Source organism: Callorhinus ursinus, unplaced genomic scaffold, assembly GCF_003265705.2.
Source record: "Callorhinus ursinus isolate GAN/ISIS: 27379988/994484 unplaced genomic scaffold, GSC_fseal_2.0 scaffold36, whole genome shotgun sequence".
Lineage (NCBI taxonomy): Eukaryota > Metazoa > Chordata > Mammalia > Carnivora > Otariidae > Callorhinus > Callorhinus ursinus.
The window spans coordinates 11,679,610-11,702,287 of NW_027397098.1; the positions used below are offsets into that span (position 1 = coordinate 11,679,610).

The 22,678-nt window shown below is 53.6% G+C and overlaps 1 protein-coding gene across 1 annotated transcript; it reads right to left on the reverse strand.

Annotated features, from left to right (window-relative positions):
• Positions 1-749: 749 nt before the first annotated feature.
• On the reverse strand, positions 750-14,558 carry LOC112810118 (1,5-anhydro-D-fructose reductase). Its single transcript, XM_073879968.1, has 10 exons — positions 14,432-14,558; positions 10,845-11,012; positions 8,849-8,965; positions 8,617-8,694; positions 7,075-7,197; positions 5,049-5,146; positions 3,106-3,178; positions 2,479-2,563; positions 1,371-1,452; positions 750-1,121 (listed from the first exon to the last, which is right to left on the reverse strand). The coding sequence occupies exons 1-10, from the start codon at positions 14,468-14,470 to the stop codon at positions 1,079-1,081; spliced, it is 906 nt and encodes a 301-aa protein (XP_073736069.1). The 5' UTR covers positions 14,471-14,558; the 3' UTR covers positions 750-1,078.
• Positions 14,559-22,678: the final 8,120 nt, after the last annotated feature.

Here is a 22,678-nt window from a genome sequence, read left to right on the forward strand (position 1 = left end):
GATCACGACCTGAGCCGAAACCAAGAGTCCCACGCTCCACCGACTGAGCCGCCCAGGCGCCCCTGTGTTACATACTTTATGTAATTTATCTACATAATGTCGTGGACATGGGCAAAGATTAGAAGGAGCCACTAGAAAGATGATTCTTCTTAGATACTGCTATTTTAGGCCATTTTTGCTTTCTATAATTGAGCTTTTTTCCATTCTCTTTGCATTCTGAATCCGGCAAAATTACTTTGTTAAATAGAAAAATTCTGTAAATATTAATAGAAAGCATTATTAGCCAATTGTGTAGAACTTTTCATACACTTAACAGAAACAGGGAAACACCTGGCAACTAATTCATGAAAATGAGCTTTCTTAATCCAACATAATAATTGGTCCGAAGCTTGGTGCCGAAGTGCCACCCAGTGAGACGAATCACACGCTGCCCTGAACGAGCCCATGTGGACGCGCGCCCTCATGCTCTTCCTGATGCGGCACGTGGACAGGCTGGACCCTGAGTGCATGACGGGGACAGGCCACATGTCCTCTCTGAGCTGGGTTTCCCCAGGTATATTTAAATAAGAAGAAAAGCCTCTGTTGAACCGAGACCTCGCCCACGTTCAGCCAGGTGTTCTCTGGATGTGTGAAGGTACGGATTTTGGGGGGACTGGCAGGGGCAGAGGAGCACAGATGACACAAGGCGGGCCCAGGGTTGGTGAGGGGACTTGAGTGACAGATGTAGACTGATGTGATGATCTCAACTCTTGTATTTAAGTGTTTCCATAATACAATCTTTATTTCGAGAGTACAGGCCACATAGCTTGTCTTGTAAGAATCCCATCACGCTGTGCTCAAAGGATCCTTAGGACTGAGGGTTCTCCACGGAGAGTCCTCACCGCTCCCATGGTGTTTGTCTCCATCACTGAAACTGGCTGAACCGTGTGTGTTTCTCAGGGAGCTCAGCTTCTGTTCCAGGTGGGAACCCACCCGAATCAAACCCCGTCCCTCCCCTCCCTGGCCACCCTGCGCAGAGGCGGGGGTCAGACCTGGGGCACCTGTCCGGGCAGCAGGAGGACGAAGCGGGGAGCCATGCTCAGTAGTCTATGTTGAAAGGATAGTCCTTGTGGTTTTCAGCTCTGAAAAACAGGAAAACAGATAAAAAATAGAGATGTTCATTCTTTTTAAGAGAAACATACTAAAAGCTACAGTCGTGTACTTTCAAGCTCCCTGATACATTAAATTAAATTAGTCTTTGGCTTCACTCAGTGGCCCAGCCTCAAATAGGAAAGACTGATGCACACCCAATTTAACCTCAAACGTATATAATCAGCATCTCTTCAAGAACCAATCCCTGTCGTGAGACGAAGTAAAGGAGACATATTTACATGGGTAACCTGCACATTCGCAAGTTCCTGTCCAGGCCGAGGATGTTGTTCATATCCTGTTCTGATAATTCGAAGTCAAACACCTGCAGCCAAAACAGATGTTCACAGCCAATTCAGATCGGTGAGCATTTCGCTGAGCACGCGTCACCTGCAAGGCGCTGAGCCAGGCCCGTCGGGGACACAGCGCTGCAGATGCAACACCACGTGTGGCCCCTGCAACTCCCCCAGAGCATCGGCCTCCGCACCCGCACGTGGACTGTGAGCTGCCACCTCCGGACGCCGGCTGCCCGGGGCTGGGTGGGAACCGCATGCACCCCGCGGGAGTAAGGACATCCCAGAAGAGTTAAGAGGTACAGCAAAGCATTTTTTCCCCACTGCTCAAAAAAGCCAAAAAATGAAAAACCAAAGCCCCAAACCATTTGTGCCCCACACCCTGCCAGCCCGGAGGACACATGGGCCCCGGGACCGTTAAGTCTCACAGTATCCGTAACACGGTGTGATTTTCATGTCCGTTCCTTCTAAAGCAGAATTCTAAGCTGCCCCCTGCCACTCCGTCTGCCCTTTTACTCTTAACACACTGGAGGACTAGGAGTCACTCCTAAAATAAGAGCTTTTCTCCCAGGAGAGCCAACCCTAGTCGCCGCTGAGGAGCTGGGAGAGAAGGTGCAGTGGCCGGGGGCCCGGCCTCTCCCCAGAGGGAATCCTCCACCCCAGTCCAGCAGACACCAGGGACTCGGTGTCCACGCAGTGCTGACTGGAGGGCGGGCTGGGGCCCCGGGGGGGCGCTGGGTTCAGTTCTGGAGGGCTCAGGGCAGCCCCGGGGCCAGCGGTCCTGAGGGCTGGGGAGCAGGCTCCTGGCTGGGCAGGCAGCCCTGGGCGCCTCTGGCTGACTCCCTGGTTCATCACCTCTCCGTTCCCCGTTTCAGCTGGTTTGCCAGCTCCTGGGCCGGTGTGGTCACCCTCTCGGGTTCCTTGTGCTGTGGCCGTGGCTTCATCCCGCCCCTCTGTCGTGTCAAAGCCACAGGGGGCCTGTTTGCTGCAGTGGTCAGACCCCCAGCTAACTAACATATGATTCCAAACCCTCCGAGTAAAAGAAGAAAAGCACTTTCCTGGATATTCTCAAGAATCCGCTTTGGGGTGACTGATTTGGGGATCACTATCACATTCCTCTGGATCTGAAATCGGAGCAAAATCTACAGAAAAAAAAGTCTAATATTAGACAAGGGGAAATCCCATGGAGTTAGCTGTTTCCCGCATAGTCTATATTATATTGTGCAATGAAGTCCAAAAGTCAGGGGCAGCTGGAGCTTTTATTACAAGCTCTTCTGTTCCAAAATCCTTCCAGAACCAAACTGGCGTTTTCTGGATGGTTCCTCCAATGTGTGTGTAATGACTGCCACTGGCCCATGGAAAATTCCGTGAATTAATGAGAATTAATGAGGCGCCCAACCCCCAGACGTCGGACATGAGAGCACGGAAGAGTGGTAAAGGCCATCCCTGTCCCATTGGGCTGGTGGGCCGAGGGACACGGCCTCAGAGCTCCCATCCGGAGTGCCGCCGACGGGGCCTCGCAGCCTGCATGGCTGGGAGCACGGCCCTGGGCTGGTGAACCGAGGGAGCTCCAGACAGGGGGTCATCTGGGCCACCGTCAGTGAACCCTTCCTCCGTCCAGTCCCTGGCTCCCCGAGGAAGAGGGCATGCCCCTCCCCTCTCCCCCCAGGCAGCCCCTTCCTACCTGGGCTGGAGACTTGTTGTACTTCCGGGCCACCCTCTGAATCACGGGGTCATCCAGCAGGTCCACCCCCTCACTAGAGAGAGCAGGACCGGGCAGGGAGTTAGGGGGTCAAACGTGTGCTTCTTGCTTTAAAACACACAATACTTCCTCCACAACATAAAACCTAGCATTTGTGTTTGAGCACAGTACTTGCTCCCTGTAGGGAAGTTAAATGGTACAGGAGAGCTCATCACCCAAATCCCACCGTCCAGCCACAACCAGTGCTAACACCCCCGTGGAAACAGCCGGATGCCCTGCTTTCACGGTCATTCGGTGTGTTCTCGAGAACGAGGGGGCAACGTCGGAGGGCCTGCCCATGCTCTGGTATGTGCCCTTCTGACACTTGCCGCAAGGCCTGGAGTGGGCCCATGGCCAAGTAATTGTTGATGATGATGGCAAGTTCAGAAAAGTTCAACTCAAATACCAGCACAAGCCCAAGACTGGGGACGTGTCGGGCTCCAGTGCAGAGAATGGCCCTCTCCCTCAGTGTGGGTCCCACAGGCCCTAACCTCCCCAGAGAGACATTTTGGCAGGAACATTCTATAAGCCGCTCGTAGGTTCTGAGCACTGCTCTAGAAACAGTGCTCAGCATCTCCTGAAGGAACTAAATGGCTGATTTCCTTTGCCGCGGGCCCAGCACTCGGCTGGTTTTCCGCCCCTGGGCGGCTCCCAACGCCCACTATGGCCCCGGGATCCCAGGCTCAGCTGCACACCACCACCCGGCTTCCAGCAACTCGCTTGCTGCTACCAAGTTCAAACCCCTTGCCTGCTTCCCACGGGAGACATACAGAGAATCAGAGTCAAATGCTTCCAGCCCTTGCGGGGCCCCTGCTCTGTCCCAGGCACTGAGTCAGGGGCTGGCGGAGTCACACATCACACGCTGTCCCTGCACTCAAGCAGCTCTGACAAGTGGGAAAAGAAATTAATGACAAGACAGTGTGATGAGGGCTATGGACAAAACCTGACTATGGGGAGTCCGGAGGGCTTCCTGGAGGAGGTGACGCTGAATTCAACCATATACTAGAAATCAGAGTTAGCCAGGTTTAAGGAAAAAAAAAAAAGAATAACAGCAAGATTCTAGGTAAAGAGAACAGTGTGCAGAGGCACAGAGACTGGGAAGAACGCGCTCTACCCTGGGAGCCCCGCGTAGTTTAAAGTGGTTGGTGCGCACACTTCCTGCGGGAAGAAATGACGCAAGAAGTAGGCAGAGGGCAGACCAGTCGGGACTCCTAGGCCATGCCAAGACCTGAGGAGTTTTTAAGCAGGAAAGTGACCTGATCGTATTGAGATGCTCCCTTCAGCTACCGTGAACATGAACGGGGCAAATCTGGCCGGAGTGAAGAGGCAGCAGAATTCCCCGTGAGAACTCCCTGTTAACTAAGGCAGGGATGGCGAGAACAGAGATCAAGAGACAGATCCCAGGTCCTCCGGCGGAATACTCAGCGGATGTTGCTGATGGATTGGAAAGGCTGGACTTCCAGGTGTCTGGTCTGGGGGCCGCGCGAGCCGGGGCTCGTTAGCTTAGCGGAGGGAGGGAGCACACAGTTCAGGTTCTGGGGAAAGAGGACAGGTGGAGTCTCTGTTCTGGGGAGATGCGGATGTCTGTGAACCAGCCCAACGGAGAGGCCCAGCAGAGGACTACGTGCTAGTCCAGAGCTCTGGAAGAGGCTGCTCCCAGCCACTTCTGTCCCTCAAAGTGACTCTCCTCCGGCTCCCAGCACCAGCTCCCTCCCTCAGCTACAGGGCCCAGGGGTGCTGTGAGCGCCCCCGGCAGGGTGCCTGTGGTCCCTGCATGCCCTGCCCACACCCTCCTTCCCGAGACCCTCTGCCAACTACCCAAATTCAGCCGGAGGGTGCATCTTTCCTGCTAGAGCCTTGACTCAGCACCACTGACGCAGCCCTACCTGGAACCACCGAGGGGCCGGTACGCGGTCACGGACACATCTCTGGACTGGCAAAAACGGATCAGATCCTTCTGGGTAAGATACGGGTGGCACTCAATCTACAAAGAGAATCCCAGCTTACCAAGAAAATTCAGACCAACCGTACATCAGGAAACAGGGCACGCATTAATGTCTCGGCTCTGTCACTGAGGGGCTACATGACCCGCGCCTGTGAAGTGACAGGCCACTGAGAATGCGCAGGAGGGACACCTGCGTTCCCTGGACGCTCAGACAGTGCCTGCTCGGTGCGGCCCTCGCTCTGGTCCTTTACTTTCCGCTCTAGCCCGAGTCACTGACATCCTCGATGTTGTACCTATTTGCCATTGTCTGTCTCCCTCCATGAAGGCACGGGTTTGGTCTGACGGTTGTGCCCCCAGACATCTCCCCAGCATCCAGAATAAGCTAGCCAAACACAACGTGCCCCATCAACACTTGTGAGGGGAGCGAACGAGGCTGGGGGAGTCACGGGGCAAACACGCTCCAGGGGACGCCAACGGACATTAAAGAAACTGGAGCGCAGGATTCCTGTCTCCACATTCTCTAAATTCTCAAGTACGATGCCAGGTTCTCAGTGGGCTGAAAACAGATGCTGGTTTAGGGTGAAGGAAGAGCTACAACAGTGCCTTGCGGGCTCCAGGACAGAGCTCAGGGGCGTGCTGGGCACGGTCATCGGCAGCAGTGGAAACACAAAGCCACTGGGCTCTCTGAAAACCCTTCTGAGCCCATGTTCCTGGGGGCTCAGAACTCTAACTAGGAAACATGCCCTCCAGCCCCTCTGCACCCCACAGACGAGGCACCAGCCCTCCCCCGGATTTATAGTGCTGCCCCAAACCCTGACGGGACAGGAGCTATGACGCACACGAACAGATTCTAGGCGCGCAAGGCTGTAAGGCAGGGAAACTAAGCTGTGCCTCACGTGGGGACAGAGGCCAGAAGAGCTTCCAGAAGGCAGAGGCTGTTCTGCTTCCTGCTCTGGGTGCTGACCACTTGGGCACCTCACCTGCGGAGACTCACCAAGCAACAGCCTTTCCCGTATCCACGTGGTACTTCAGCTAGGAAGGTTTTTGAATAAAAAATGGAACGTGATGCTCTATTCTTAATGTCCCCAAACTGGAAACTACCCAAGTCCCCATCAGCGCTAGAATAGATAACTACCCTGCACTCTACTGACGTGACGGAATACCATGCAGAGATCAGAATGAGGGCCAGTCATACATGAACACGGAAGCATCTAACAAATACAAGGTTGAAAGAAGCCAGATACAAACGAGCACATAATGTGTCATGTTATCTACATAAAGCTCAAAGCCACTCTGTGCTTTAGTAATCGGCATAGAGACTGCCCTTTGTTGGGGGCTGGTCCATAGAAAAAAGAGCGTGGTGGGGCTCCCCGGTGCTGGTCACACTGTTTCTAGACCTGGATGCGGAGCACAGCTAGGCTCCATTTAGGAGAATCTATCAAGCTCTACTGTCATGTGTATGCACTTTGTAAATGTACATGACACTTGAGCAAACATCTAGGTAAAATAAAGTGCTACAAAAATGCCCTTTCCACACGAGCCAGCTCTCTGCACAGAAGTCCTGGGAGCGGCTGTGAACGTGGCGGTCTTTCAGCTGCCCACCCTGTGAGGCTGGAGAGAGGGGAGGGGGCCCTGGCGCTTTCCCAGGAAGCCCGCACCGCTGTGAGCACCACGGTTAGTGAGGGAGGAGGGCACGCCGGGACCCTTCACCGCTTCTGTGCAGAGAAAACCCAGCTCAGCCCCCGCCCTGCCTTCCGAGGGCACCACCTGTCCGGACAAGCCTCTGGAGCAGCTCCCCTGCCTTGGCGCCAGCTACCTACCTAACTGCTCCCTAAGTCACCCATTTGCAGCCACAGGAGAAAAACGCCCACTGTGTGCCCCACCCCTTCTTCTGTTTCCCATTTAGCTCCTGTTTAGCCACATGAAAGGGACAGCTGAAAAGCCAACTCCACCTGTTAAAGCCTCACCTGGTTAGTGATTGGCTTGAATCTCAAGTTGGGTTTATTCAGAAGTCTCTCAAGCTGCTCGTGGTTGAAGTTTGACACCCCGATGGCTTTCACCAGCCCCATAACCACCAGGTCCTCCATGGCCTAAAGAGAACAAAGGGTCGTTCTGCTGCACTGATAATCCACGTCCCTCACTCCTCTGCACACTGCACGAACCAGCTGCATCCACGATCCCTAAATAGCCCCCGGACGCCCCCCCAGGCATTCTGCCCCCAGGGCCTAATCCACTTCCACCTCTCCCTGGCTGGGCGGGCTTGGGTGCATTTATATGATCGCACTAAACCTCAGTGTCCTCACCTGCTAGTGGGGACAAGCTTGTCCATGTCACAGGATTGTTTAAAGATTCCATCAAATAATGCAGGCACAGCATTTAGCTCAGGGCTGGAAAGTGGTAAACGCTCAACATGGTAGCTATTATTATTCCTCTTACTCTGAATAGCTGTTGAGACGGTGTTGGGCAAGGACGTCCACAGCTGTTCGCTCACCCCCCTTTCTACCTAGATCATGTGCTTCCTAAGCCCAGGGAGGGAGCGTCCGCAGGAGTCCAGGGTGGTCACAGCGGGCGACCCGCGAGAGAGCAGCAGCTACAGGCTGCACAGCTGTCCCCCTGGGCACCACCCGGCACCCCGCCCCTGCGCACCGACAGCCCAGAGTTTAACCCTTGGCTTCCCGAGCGGCAAGGCGGTGGGTCAGAAAGGGCTGGGGCCCCTGGCCCCCGCCGCACAGCCCAGACTGCTCAGCTAATCTGTTCCGCTGAGTCCCCTGTTTAAGAGGAATAGGGGGAGAGGGTGGCCTGCAAATCCTCCCCGTCTGTGTACCCCCTCGTTCTGCCAGCTCCCACGACTCTCCCTGACTCAGTGGGGCCTCACCTGCTTCCCACGCCTCACCCCTGCCCGCCTCTACCCCACATCGGTGCGCAAGATTACACGCGCCACGTCAGCCTGGGGCAGCGGGACCCCCCCGGCCCCCTTCCACACCGGGGCAGTTGGCACCCCTCGCCCCGACTCCCGTGCTCGCTGCTTTGCTCGAGGCCTCTCCCTCCCCTCCTGTCTGGACTCCAGCAGCAGGCTGCAAGCCTGCATACCACCCTCCAGCCCCCAGCACTCCCCAGACCTGGCCGCGCTGCCCGGCATCGCTCCGAGCCCTTACAGACGAGCCCTCGGCAGCTACAGCCTGGCAGTGGTCGTTACCACCGCGTAAGGGAAAAATGGATTATTAAATTTTCTTTTTATCCTCTTCTGTATTTCTGTAACGACTGCGTGATGTTTTCTAATCAAAAAACAAGTCGACACTGAGCCTGACAGGGAGGTCTGCCTCAGTTACCCCTCAAACAGGCATTTCGGAGAGAGGAACCAGCTGGGACTAAGGAAGCAGACGGCCGCCCAGGTCTCTGAGTTTCTGGGTCAGGTGTGTGTTCCCCGTTCAGACTGCACACCTGTGTGCCTGAACACAGCTCACGGTGGCCCGGCACCCTGCCCAGAGGCCCGCCAGCCCATGGCTCACCTCCCACGTGTCCAGGAAGTCGGTGTCACTGGGTATCACCATGCCGCTGCGGTCCAAGGGCATGTCTTCCTCCCCGGGCTGTGAGGCAGAGGAGGGAGCTGATGGGGGCCCGCGGGCGGTGGCGGGGGGGGTGGTGCCTGGAGCCCAGGCTTCTCCCGAGCTGAGGCCCACGCTCCCTGCACCACCCGGAAGGTGTGACCTGGAAGGAAGGTGCCGCTCACACCTTTCATACCTTGAAACCCATGGGCCAGTGTATGAGGTAGAGGTCCAAGTAATCCAGCTTCAAGTCCTTCAGACTCTTGGTGCACGCTGCTTTCACCAAGGACTTCTTATGGCTGGTGCACCACAGCTGCCGAGGGGAGGAGGGAAGCCAGGGTTAACACAACGTCTGCCCCTGGCCCCACAAATCCAGTATCGGGAAGACAGACAACATAGAAGACCAGATGGCAATAGATACAACAGGGCCGTGACGTTATCCTCCGATGGTTCCAGGACTCCCTCGGGGAGGGATCTCCAAAACTGGGTTCTGTAGCCCGAGTCCTACTAAAGGGAAGTTGGAGGTACTGTGAACTATTTGGTGGGGGGGCCATCTGGTTAACTGGATCCACTGGGACCAAAAGAAAACCAAAGCCAAACCAAACCAAACCCAGCGCCTGGGAGCAGAAAGGGGAGGAGGGAAACTCAGAAGAAATTCTGCATTGTGTTTCCCACTTCAGTCAGTGCCATGTTGGAGTCCTCGGGGACGAAGGCCTCACGCTCGTGCAGATAAGTCCGGTGGGCGAGTGAACATTCACCGGTCCTGACTTGGGTATTTCCCTCCCCGCCCTCTGCTAAGTAGAAAATCCGTGACTGGTTTTTCCTCTCGTTACTTCCCATCAGACTGTTTAGTATTAACTGTGACGGGAGCCTCCGGGAGCCAATCTGAAGGCTCCCACACAGCGAGAGAAAACACAAAACAAGTACAAGAAAGGATGCAAAGATGTAAAACCACACCGTAAACACAGTGTATTGACAAAAGAGAAGAAAAGCAAAAAAAACCCTAAAAATACCTTGTTAACAACAGGACTCTCTAGATGGTGAATACATAAAGTGATCTTTCTTTTTTAAATTATATTTCCATGACTTTTGCAAATGTCTAGAGTAATGAGCACAGCTCCCCTGGTGGTGATGCGCTCAGGAGCACTAGTCCCCTGACCTCGGGCTGGCCTAAGCAGTCCCGGCACCCACCTCCCTTCCTGGGGTAGCAGGAGACACGTCTGGTCCTCGGCCAGGTGCGTACCTAGGCCTCTCCCTTACTCGCCCTTTGCTCCAGCTGTGGAAGCACCGACGAATTACAGAAATCATCAGATTTCTAAAATAGAAGAGCAAATCTTCTACAGAAACAGCAGTGAATTGTGCAATTATGGACATTGGACCTGGAAACTACTCAGGCAATGATCAAATCTGAGTCTCACTTTACACACAACGACACTGTGACCCAGCGCCGTCCAATGACCGACCCAGGCTCTCGGGGCTCGGGAGAGACAGCTCGGAACGAGGGCCCGTGGCTCCTGGACACAGCGTGTTGATGTTCTGCTTCAAAGTCAAAAGCAAAGGAGTTCTTGAACTCTGCTGCCGGGGTCTGCCCCTAACCGGCTGCACGGCTGTCCCCCTCCTCCACCGTCTCCACTGTCCACGTCCAGGCCACCCCCCCTCGCCCACCCACACTGCCCTCAGTGTCTCCTGTCTTCTGCCTCCTGCTCAAATGCACGCTCCGTTCAGTGGCTGTAATCGCCTAGACAGGACACAAGTCTCACTGCTGTAGAAGATAAGCTCCCTACGTAAAAACCTTCAACTGTGTGCCTTTGTCTATGGGAAAAAGAATAAGGCCCTTAAAAGGCACGCAGGCCTCTGTGATCGGGCCTGTCCCCTGCTCCAGACTTTGTTTCTCAGGACTCCGCTGCCTACCATTTTCCAATCCGGGAACACCAAGCTTCTTCTAGGTCCCTGTACCCAGGGTGCTGTCCCACGCCTCGTGCCTCTGCACGGGCTGTCCCCTCTGCTCGTCACCCTGTCCTGGACGCCCTCACCCACACCACTCCCAGCATGTGGACCAAGCTGCCCAAGTCTAGTCAGGTCTGGTTCCAGCTCCTGGGAGACCAGAAACCCCTCCACACGCTGGGTCAGCCATCTTGCTAACCAAGCCCCGAGCGGTCGACACCCTGCTCGCCCCGTGTGTACAGTCCTACCTTACTGACGATAAACAGGTCCTTGCGTTTCACCACACCCTCCTTGATCTTGCACTGGATCCCGGCTCCGATCTCACTCTCGTTGTGGTATAAGTAAGCGCAGTCGAAGTGCCGATATCCGGCGTCGATGGCCAATTTCACTGCCTCTGTCACTTCCCCTGGAGCCGCCTGCAGAATGAGCACGACAGAAGCAGTCCACCCACATTCAGGAGATCCCACCTTTTCACTCTAAATTGTAGACTCAAACGGTGCGTAAGTGAGGAGGTCATGGAATTGGTGCAAGTATCAGCACTAAAATTAGGGAACGTCAGAGTCAGAAAGGATTTAAACACAATCCAAATTCCAACTCCTTTCCTTATTTTGGGAAAACTCTATAGGTATTTTTAGTGCCTGCAAATAACGGAGCCAGATGCTGTGCTTCCTGAATGAACAGAGGAATAAAGAAATGGAAGAGGAATCATAATAGTAACTGAGATACTAGAACGTGTAGACTCACTCTCTACCCAACAAGACCAGAAGTCCAGGGGTCAAGGTGAACAGGTGTATACTCACATGAAGATAATCCACCACCCCTGCAGCATCTCCCCAAACCCACAGGAACAATATGGATTCCATCAAGGCTGTGGAAGTTCAGAAACGCTCACTGTGAACTGGGGCTGCTCAAGCAAGCAAAGGGATGCAAGCAGGGAAGAAGCCCGGGCAGAGCTCACAACACATCGCACTGAGCCTTCCCAAAGGGCTTCGTGGTTCACAAAGCACCTGCTCACTCGACCTTTGTGGAACCCCATGCACTGTGTGTGTGATGGTCTTCGCTTGACGAGCAGCACATTCAGAGGGGCTGAAAGCTAATGAAGCATCCATCTCAAGTCAGAAGTTAGAAGGAAAGAGAAAATTTGAAAACAAGAATGAACATCCAATAGACATGACAGAAATCAACAAAGCCGGAGGCTAGTTCTTTGAAAAATCTGAATGAGGTGGACAAACTTCTGATGAGACTGACGGGACCAATTTTTTTTTTTTTAATTACCTGAATGAAAAACAGTCATACAGATTAAACAGAGACCCAAAATCTCAGAAAATATTATCAGGGGCTATAAGCTGACAATTTGGAAAGATGAAAAGAATAGGAAAAATCCCTAGAAAAACTTACTTGAGAAGAAGTAAAAGCTGACTTGTCCTATAATTATCTTTTAAATGAAGCAATTAGTTAAACACACACACAGTTCTACAAAATTTTCAAGGACAAAATCATCCCAATGTAACACAAAATCTTTCAGAGAAGGGAAAAACAAAGAATACTCCCAATTCATCCCACTAAACCAGCATATCTCTGGAATCAAAAGCAGACAAAAATATTAAAAGGACAGTCACACACTCATCTCACTCGTGAATGACAGTTGCAAAAACCCTGAGTAAAATAACAGCAAATTGGATGCAACAACATATTATGGAAAAAGAACATACCACACCCACCCTGAGTTTATCTGAGAAAGCCAAGGATGGCTTGATAGGAAATCCATAATAATTTACATTAATAGACTAAAAAAGAAATCATGTCAATCAATGTTGCATAAGATTCAACACCCATTCCTGATTTAAAGTCTCAGTGAACTAGGGCAAACGGGAACTCTTTAACCTGGTGAGGAATACCCACATTTAAAACAACAATGATAACAAAAATATCAAGAACAAACACAGCCCAAAAAACCTAGGAGCAGACATCATGCTAAATGTGTAAGTGTCAGAAACATTCCCTTTAAGATCAGGAACAAAACAAGAATGTCCATGGTAATGGAGGCCCTAGCCATCACAAGCAGCTCAGAAAAGGCAATTTGAGACTTAAGGATCAGAAAAAAAGGAAATGAAAGTAGCATTATTTGAAGCTGGTATGATCATTTATGTAGGAAACCCAAATGAATCTATAGGCAAACGAAGAGAATAGGACATTTTAGCAACGTGGCTGGAAATGTGTTGAATATACCAAAGAAGATTGTTTTTTTCTTTTAACTAGGCTCCACACCCAACATGGGGCTTGAACTTCTGACCCTGAGATCAAGAGTCCCACCCTCTACCGACTGAGCTAGCCAGGCGCCGGAGAAGATTGTTTTTCTATGCATCAACAACGAATGAGCTGAAGACAGAATTTCAGAGAAGTTTCATTTCCAACAGTATCACAGACTGTCCAGTATCCAGGAATAATTCCAACAAATGAAGGGAAAGCTGAATATACAACCAGATGAAGAGAAAGTGAGAGGATGCCATCTATCTAGGACAATTTATTAACAGAGAAGTATACTATGTTTGTAGAAAGCCAGATTTAATACCATAAAGTTGTGAGTTCTTTCCAGATTGATCTATGGATTTAATGTGATGCCACAGACTCAGAATGAGCTATATTCCCCCGGCTCTTGAACCTGGGCTGTCCCTGTGTTTTACTGCGCCCAACAGAACGCGGAGGAGATGCTGGTTCCAAGCCTAGGCTTCAGGATGCCTTGTGCATTTCTCTGGCTCCCTTGTGCTTCAGCCATCACCAGGAGAATATCCCAGATTAGCCTGCTAGAGGCTGAGAGTTAGGTGGAGCCAGGTGGAGCAGCCCCAAACGTCCCAACCGAGACCAGCCAGACCCCAGACATGGGAGTGAGCTGCGCCAAGATCCCCAGAGCTGCCCAGCTGACCACCTGCACGCAGCAGTAATAAGCCACAAAACAGTGAGTTTTCGTGCTTGGTTGTTGATGCGGCACTTCTGGGGCATTAGACAGCTGATGGTAGTAGCTCTGTGACCTTACACTACTGAAAACTACCACATAAAAACAACACTCTGCATGATCAGGAAGAGGCGGCTAAGACTGATCCAAGTCTGTGCGCCTGAAGTCCGACAATAACAGAAAGGAGTGTTTTGGCCTCTGAAGCAGTGATTGTAGGTTTTCCTTGCACTATGTGCAAGACAGGGCTCCCACATTGAGCCAGGTGCAGAAGACAGCCAGGGAAGTCAAAGCATTTAACCTGGCTTAGCGCTTACTGAGCTGCTAGATGCCGTGCGCCACCACGAATAAAGTTACATCCTTGCTCTTTGAGAGTTGTAAAGTATTTAGAAGAAATCATTTGAATAATACTTGGTTGAGCCGGGGTTGATGATGCTAATGCCTACTCATCCGATCGCTTCTTTTATTAAACACGACGTCTAAGCAAACAGTGCAAAGCCACCGGTGCGGAGGGCTCGCGGTGAGCGCTGGGTCCCACGTCCCGGACAGCGGCGACAAAGTCCGAGGACACGAGGGCGCACAGTGCTCCGCCCCCGGCGCGCACAGGGAAGTACGTTCTGTCCCAAACCGCAAGTCTTCGGGATGCAGGTCCCCTGGCCCAGGGCGCCCGCGGGCAGGTGGCCGCCAGTCCTCCCGCCCCGACACCGGCCTGACCACCGTCTGCTCCCGCCTTTCACCGACATTTACTGGCCAGTGCTCGGGAGGGGGCAGGGGTGGCGGCGCGGGGGGGGGGCGGTGGGGAGGGAGGGCGGCAGGCGGCCCCGCGGGTGCCCTCCGCGGCTGGGGAAAGGCCCCGCCCGCCCCGGGGCGCGAGGTCCACCTCACCTGCCAGGTGCCCAGGCCCACAGCCGGGATCCGCTCCATGCTCCGAGCAGCTCGGCGACCGCAGCTCGACCACCCCGGCGCGCCGGCGCGCCCGGGGTTCCCAAAGGCCGCGGCGCGCGCGGTGGGCGGTGCCGGCGGGAGGCGGCCCTGATTGGCTGGCGGCACCTCGGGCCAGGGGACACGCCCACATCCCCCCGCGAGCCCGAAAGCCTGGCGTTGGGGAGTGGTTGTGCGCAAGCGCCCGACTCCGCGGTCTCAGGGCCAAGGGTTCCAGGCGCGCGGCATCGCGCATTCCTCAGAAGCCAATGCCAGAGAAAGGGTGAACCCGCCAAAGTCCCATCAGTGCATACATTTGCCTAGCAGTGCTGATTCTAGGAGTTTATCCAAAAGAGATTCTTGCGCAATTTTCCAAAGATCTACTTAGAAGACGACTCCCACAGTGTCTGTAGGCTGTTCACTGCAGGGCTGTAGCCTGGCCCCTCCTGCTCCCTCCAGGCACAGCGCTCCTTCCTCTCAGTGAACCCAGCATATCTAGGGCAGCTCAGCCAGGCGCAGGGACCACCGTGGACATGCTCCATCCAGGGGAAGTTCCCAGTTGCAACGGCAGGACCCACCTGAGCTTGTGTGAACACAGGAGGCTTTTGCCAGGTATACAGAGGGGGCTCAGGAAAACTGCTGAAAGGGCAGAGGATCCGGCTTGGGGCTTTAGAGAGGGAAAAAGTGCTCAAACCACATCTAAGGCTCTACCAAGAGTGGCCACTGCACTAGCCCCCATCCCATGTATCAGCTTCTACATGGGCCTTTGGTCAGTGGAAAGGAAGCGGGGAGCCCTCAAGGCAGGGTCAGGTGGAGTCGGCTTGGTCCGAGGCTGTTGGGTGAGGCCACAGTCAGCAATGTGTCTGCCCAGACTTGGAGTCCACTGAGCAGAGAACATCAGTCCTCAAGGGGGGGACACCGAAAGCACAAGTATAGAAGAAAATATAAGCTGGCTTCATAAAATTTAACATTTTTTGCATCAAAACATAGCATCAATAAAGAGAAAGACAACCCACCAAATGGGATAAAATATTTGCAAATAATATTTCTAATAAGGGACTTATGTAGATTAAACAACTCTTACACCTCCATAATACAGTAATATAAACATTCCACTTAAAAAGTGGGGGAAGGATCTGAATATGACAAATTCCCCTAAGAAAATATACAGGGGTGTCCGGGCGGTGCAGTCGATTAAAATGTCTGACTCTTGGTTTCAGCTCAGGTCTGATCTCGGGGTGGTGAGTTCAAGCCCCACGTCAGGCTCCGTGCTCAGCGGGGAGTCTGCTTGAAATTCTCTCCCTCCTTTCCCTTTGTCCCTCCCCCACACTCTCTCTCTCTCTCAAATGTCCTTAAAAAAAGATACACAAATGGCCATAAAAAGAAGGTATACACATGAAAACTGCTAAGCATAATTATTCATTAGGAAATGCAAATCAAAACCACAATCAGATACCTCTTTACATTCAAAAGGACATCTATTATTAAAAAGACAGATAATGAAGTGTTGGTGAGGATATGGAGAAATTGCTGATTGAAATATAAAATAGCAGTCCTTTGGAAAACAGGTAGTTCTCCAAAAAGGAAAACATAGAGTTACCACGAATCCAGCAAGTGCACTCCAAGGCATGCCCCCAGGAGAACCAAAAACATGAAAATCTATGTACATTAATGGTCATAGCATCATCATTCATGATAACCAAAAGGTGGAAACATCCCCAAAATCTACCCACTGATGAACAAGTGGACCAAATATGGTATATTTATGCAACAGAAAAGTGTTCTGCCATAAAAAGGAATGATTTACTGATAAATACCACAAACATGGAGAGAACCTTGAAAACATTAAGCTACATGGACTGTCAGTCACAAAGGACCACATATTATTGTAGGACTCCAGACGTACGAATGGTCTAGAATAGGCAAACTACAGAGACCCAAAGAGTAGTGGTTGTCTAGGCTCATTGCTTTCCACAAAGAGGTACCTGCTGAGGCATTTCATGGGGATTACATTGAATCCAAAAAATCAAACTGGAGAGAACTGAATATTGTGCAAGGGGAGAAGACTCCATAACTTTAAAAAGGAAGGAAGGATAAGCTGGGACAAATGTCCACAACTCCTGTCTTGGGCAAGAGCCTAACAACCCCTTGTAAATAAAGAGATCCTAGAAACTTATAAGAAAAAGAGCATAGAGCGCCTGGGTGGCTCAGTCGGTTAAGCGTCTGCCTTCGGCTCAGGTCATGATCCCAGGGTCCTGGGATCGAGCCCCGCATCGGGCTCCCTGCTCGGCGGGAAGCCTGCTTCTCCCTCTCTTCCCTGCTTGTGCTCTCTGTCACTATCTCTGTCTCAAATAAATAAAATCTTAAAAAAAAAGAAAAAGAGCAGCCACACAATATAAAACAGGCAAAAGACATTAAAATACAGTTCACGAGAAAGAAATATAAACAGCCTTACACCTGTGACGTATACTCAGTCTCAGTCATGACAAAATGACTAAATCCAAAAGATTACAAGGATACTCGGAAGCTGTGTAGAAAGAGGAACTTTTTATTCCTTGTTGATGGGAACCCAAGCTGCCCTCCCGTGGAGGCGGTCTGGCCGCATGTAGCAAAATTACAAATGTATTTCCCCTTTGATTCAACAGCCCCAGCTTGGGGAATCTATCCCACGGAAACGCTTCTACACCTGACCTTCCTCCATGGCTGTGCACCACAGCCTTCTTCATATGAGCAGAGATTGCAAACCACCCAGCTCCCTTCATTAGCGTCTGGTGAAATGAATGCCCCCCATCCACGAGATGAAACGCAATGCCGAAGGGGGGGGGGACAAGATGAGGAAGAAAACGTGCAGAGTGAAGCTTCTTTCTGATGGTTTGCCAAGATAGCAAGCCCACGGCCCCTCCAGCCCCACCCAGGTTCGTCCTGAGCTGCTGGACGAGGAGACGCGGGCAGCCTGCTAATCGCGGTTGCAGCTGCCAGCTGAGCCCGGGGCCCCGCGTGCCCTCATTTCAGCCCTGCCTCCATCAGCTGCACCCAAGCTGCTTTATTCCCAAGGCTCCAGAAGAGTGTCTAGCACGCAGTAGGCACTTGCCCGCATACTGACTCAGGGTCATCCTCCCAACGGTCCTAGGATGTGACTACTGTTATGTTACAGATGTGAAAAACCAGAGATACAATGGCCTCTTGGGTTAGCTGACCGACCCATTCGTTCGTTCGTTCATTCATTCATTCATTCATTCATTCATGTATGTATCCAGCGCCTGTGTACTGCTCCCTTCAGTGTGCAGGCAGATACTCCCCTAACCCTCAGAGCTCACAGCTGACCAGGTGGGACAATGTCTACCCCACAGCCAGGAAGGGGGGGGTGGCTACGGAGCTGCCCCCACCTCTAGCACAAGATCTGGCCCGGGGAGGGAGGGGGAGACCAGAGCTAGGACCAGCTCCAGAATTAGAGCTCCGTCCAGCGTCAGCACTCGGACCGCTAGAGACTTAGCCTGCTCTGGTTCTAGATCCAGACCGGAAGCACACCCATTACTGTTCTCTCCCCAGTTCTGGTACCACCACCACAATCTAGGGCCAGCCACAGAACAGAGCAATTCTAGAACCAGCCTTCGCATGACTGCCTGCGATGGAGCCAGCTCCAGCTCTGGAACCCCGTCCTGGGCTAGTTGCCGAGCCCCGGGCCCGGTGCATCTCCAGCTCAGCTGTGGCGCCCCCTCCTCTGGGGAGCCCACCCGGCACCCCCCACACGTGTTCCTGAGCACACCAGAGCCGGTGCCGCTCGAGCTGTCCTTCCCTCCCTTGTGATGACACGCTGGTTTCTAAATCTTCTTCCCATACTTTGCAGCTTACTAGATTTTATGCTTTAAAAAGTACACAGTGAAAACTGACCTTTTACTCATTTTAAATTCAGTGGCATTAAGTAAATTCAATATGCTGTGCACCCATCACCACTATCTATTTCTAGAATGTTTCTAAAGACAAATCCTGTATCCAGTAATGCAGACACCCGGACTCTGCCTGTCTCCCCAGGCCCACTCCCAGCTCTGGGGGACTCTAGAAGCTCTGCGCAGGAGCTGGGGGTGCAGAGTGGGGAACACTGGCACCAGGAAGGGGTCCCAGTGCCCACATCCCTCACTCCTTGGCCACCACTAATCTCCTTTCTGTTTCTATGCATTCCCCTCTCCCAGGCCTGCAGCCACCTCCGGAGCACAGCTGATCCTTCCTCTGTCCCTTCTTCGGCCCGTCCCCCACCAGAGCTGGAGACCCCTGACAACGCCAGCCTGTTCTGCACCAAGAACCCTACCACCAACTGTGTCTTTGTCCTGAAGAATCAGACTTTCACCAGGAGGGCAAAGGCCAGGCACGGACCCAGCTCAACCCTCCCTCACACGAAGCAGACGGGACTCAAAATTGCCAAGGATTCCTTCTCATTGGTCCCCTAGCGCCAGCTGGCACGGGGCCTGGCGGGTCAGGGAGCTAAGTACTTACAGACCGCAGTGTCCCGGACCAGGTGGGCATCTTCTGCCCAGCCTCCAGCCCAGGCCACTCCCAGGGTCTAGATCCACCCCGAATCTCGCCGGCCGCTGCCATGAATGCCTGCCCTTCAACAGGCTGGCCTCCGCTTGTCCGTTCACAGCCTCAGGTGTCTTCTGTTCCCTGGGAACCAGAAGACTGGCTGCCGCTTGCCCTGCTGCCCCCTGTATGCGTCCCCACACGTCCTGAGTGCAGGTCACAGCCACGGCGCCCACAGGCACGTCTCCCCACCCCGCCGCATGGCCGCCGATGCGGAGCCCAGGACCAGTGGCAGCTCCACTCTTGGTCCTCGGACCAGCTCGGGGGTGTCGTCTACCTCCGCGGCATGCTGCTGCTGGTGGGTTCAGCATGCAACCCATCACCTCCTGCAGTTCGAAGGGGAGCAGATCAAGGTGAGCATTTCCCTGGGGTCCCCACTGGCCAACCCGTGAAGCTCCTGCCTCGTCCCATTGCCTTAGCGATCTTCTCCCTCCCCATCTCCCCCTTCCTGCGGCCGGTGTTCCCCCCCCTGCCCCCAGGGCCCACCCCCCCTCCCCCCGGCCCCCGGGCGCCCCGAGCTGCCCCCCCCCCCCCCGAGCTGGAAGGAGCCTGCTGCTCTTGCTGTCCCCACTGTTCTGGGGACCACAACCCGTCCCACCCAGGTCATCCAGCACAGGCCCGCCTCCATCAGCCCCTCTTCCTCTCCGGCTTTAGCACCCCGCCAGCCTGCGCGTGGAGGCTCATGTGCAGGAGCATCCTGGGGGCGCTGCCCAGCCGCAGCTCCAAGTCCTGTGCCTGTTACAGATGCAGCTCCGCCTCAGCAGCGCGGGTCTGGCTGCCGTGCTCGGGGAGCCCTGGACCAGCCCCTCCGGCCCTGCGGGGGAGGACAGCAAGCGAGCGCCATCCCACACTCCTCCGATGGCCTCCCTTCCCCAGGCCGGTGTTCCCTAATCTCCACACGAAGAGCCGAGAACCCAGTTCCCAGAGGCCCCGAGCTGCTTCCTGGCATGGGGTACTCCAAAGAGTCTGGGGCTTCTGCTCACTTTGCCACCTCCCACCGTTCTGGAAGTCGAGCTCCTTACTGTCCCCCCACCCCCCCAATCCACAGCATCACTTGGGCCTCGAGCAGCACGTCCTCCTTGTCAGCTCCCACCGCAGCGGTGCCCACCGCAGTGGTGCCCACCGCCGCCAGGGGCGAGGCTGCAATCAGAGCCCCTCACTGCTCTGTACTCCGCAGGGGGGCTGTGCTGCCTCCTCCTCCTCACCCCTGCAGGAGGCCAGCAGCAACATTTCCGGAAGCGCCCTCCTGGGTAGGGGCAGCCCCTCTGGTCCCGCCACAGCCCTCACTGTGTGCAGGAGGACACTGGAGCAGGTCTCATGTCTGGGTGCTGCTTAGATTAGACGTCCATGCTCTGGTGTGGGTGATCACATGCCCACTAAGCTCCCTCCAAATCTAGGACGCTGTGGCTCTGAGAAGGTGGCCTGGATTGTGCCTCTTGCTTGCCCCGCCCTGCTGTGCCCCTGACTCTGTGGGGCACTCAGAGCGCCTCCCAGTGTGTACCCCTAACACCCCGCTCCAGCCCCCCCCAGAGCCCTCCTCACCCAGGGAGCCCACCAAGCCCTTGCCCCCACGGAAACCCCTGGCTGCACTGCCCCTCTGCGTGACCCCCACCCACGACAGACTCACAGCCAAGGCTGGGCTCAGAGGTCGCCTCCTCAGGCTCCTGAGCACAGCACACCTGTGGGTCCGACTGCCTGGGGCTGTGTCACAGCCCTGTGACAGGCAAGCTCATGTCACCACTTCTGAGAGCCTCAGTTCTGCTGCGCTTGGTCACTTGAGTGACCTTGAGCGCTGGTGCCCCCCCCCCCACTCATCTAATATGGGGTGAACTGAGTGACCAGGAAGGGCCCCCCCTCCTTCACCTCTTACACCAGCCACGGAGCTGGACCTGTGTCCCCAGGGCCTGCCGGGAAGACAACGAGAGGAGGGGCAGAGGAAGAGGGGGAAGGGGCGGCCTGACCTTCTCCCTGCCCGGACTCAGGTTTTCCTGACCTGGCCGCGCACTGAGCTGGCCCCGGGGTGGAGCCTGGGGACCAGCACACCAAGGCAGGAGGTACGCTCGACTCTGCTCGGTCTCCGGCCTACCTGGCTGGGCTGGGGCGGCCTGGGGGTGCTAGGGATTGTGAGGTCTCACTGCACCAGCCCCCAGGGACTGCAGGGGCCGCCGGGCGGGCCGCGGTTGGTGAGTTGAATGCGCACGCGCGCCACAAGTTGGAGTCTGATGCACGTGCCATGGGTGCTGTCCGTGGGCACGAGGCTCGGCCGCCCCAGGGGTTCCCCTCTGGTCTTCATGTGGGCAGGAGGCCCTGCGCATCCCACAGTGCACCCCACCAAGCCCACCCAGGGTCTGGGAGCCCACGCTGCATCCACACCACCAAGGGGGAGGCGGTGAAGTTCTGTGTCGGGCCCTCCTGAGACAGTTGGGAAACAGGCCAGGAGAGGCAGGAAGTGGCTCCGGGCACACCCGATGGCCAGGGTTCAGAGAAGTAGGGAGGGTTCTGGCCACCCAGGCCAGGGCTCAACCCTCCTGTGGGGTCTGCTTTGGAAATGAGAGCCCCTAAGATTGTGGGGGACCTCTGCTCACCCCCCCCCCCGTGTGGGGCCCTTTCCTCTGCGCGTGCCCATGGGAGCACCCCTCCTCCCTATTTGTCTGCATGCCTGCTATGGAGAGAGCATTGCTGGAGCCCACGAGAAACTTAGCAGTGTTACCTGGGGGAATGGAGCAATGAAGTGGAAGACATAATTAAAGGCATTTTGGCTGTCGTGACATTATTTTTATGATATATGTAAGTTTTTAATTTTTAAAAATAGTTCATAAATTGAAGTAATGTGGAAAGAGGTATTTTATAGATTGAAGTGTAATTAACATACAGTGTTACATTAGCTTCAGGTGTACAACATGATTCAATAATTCTCTACATTACTCAGTGCTCATTACAGTAAGAACAGTCCCCATTTGTAATACCAAACGGTATTACAATATGATTATATTGCCTATGCTACTTGTCATCTCTATGACTTATAACTGGAAGTTTGTATTTCTTTGAGAAGGTCAATAATGTAGGCTAGCATGTATTTTTTAATAGATATCATTTTAGAAATAATTGTTTTATTGTTATTTATAGATTTTAGAGAAAATTCACAAATTATAAATCAAGTAGATGACTATTTAGAATGTGCTTCACCTGAACTTGGGAAATGTCTTGTAATTGTAGAAATGGGTTTATTAATTTAGGAAAAATAATTGTATGGTAAAAAAAAATAGTTACCTATTAGTTGAGAATACTCCTAATACACCACCAATTACAGGGATCTGCGCGCAGACTTCAGCTTGGCTCTCCTGCCCTCTGGTGGTCATTCTTCAAAATGCAGACACAGCTGTATGCAGGTGGAAGGTCTGAAACTATTCGGACAACCCACGTGTGTGAACTGCACTCCCAATTTTTTAGATTTGAGGAACCTGAGAAATTTTCTCATTCAGGTTCCTCACTTTAATTTTGCCATGTCATCACTGTGTCTCGATTACACAGTCCCTTGAGATTCCTGATACAAAACTGAATTCTGGCGTCTCTTGACTGCTTGACTTAGCAGCTTTATCCAAAGCTACACACATTTTCTGTAAAATCTTTTACATA

What these genes read in the sequence shown, in the direction of transcription:
- LOC112810118 (XM_073879968.1), bottom strand. Translation starts at nt 14,470, where the DNA reads ATGGAGCGGATCCCGGCTGTGGGCCTGGGCACCTGGCAG. An exon ending in TGGGCCTGGGCACCTGGCAG is followed by an intron (nt 11,013 to 14,431) that starts GTGAGGTGGACC and finishes CTCATTCTGCAG; the next exon opens with GCGGCTCCAGGGGAAGTGAC. An exon ending in CGGCCCCTCGGTGGTTCCAG is followed by an intron (nt 3,179 to 5,048) that starts GTAGGGCTGCGT and finishes TGCTCTCTCTAG; the next exon opens with TGAGGGGGTGGACCTGCTGG.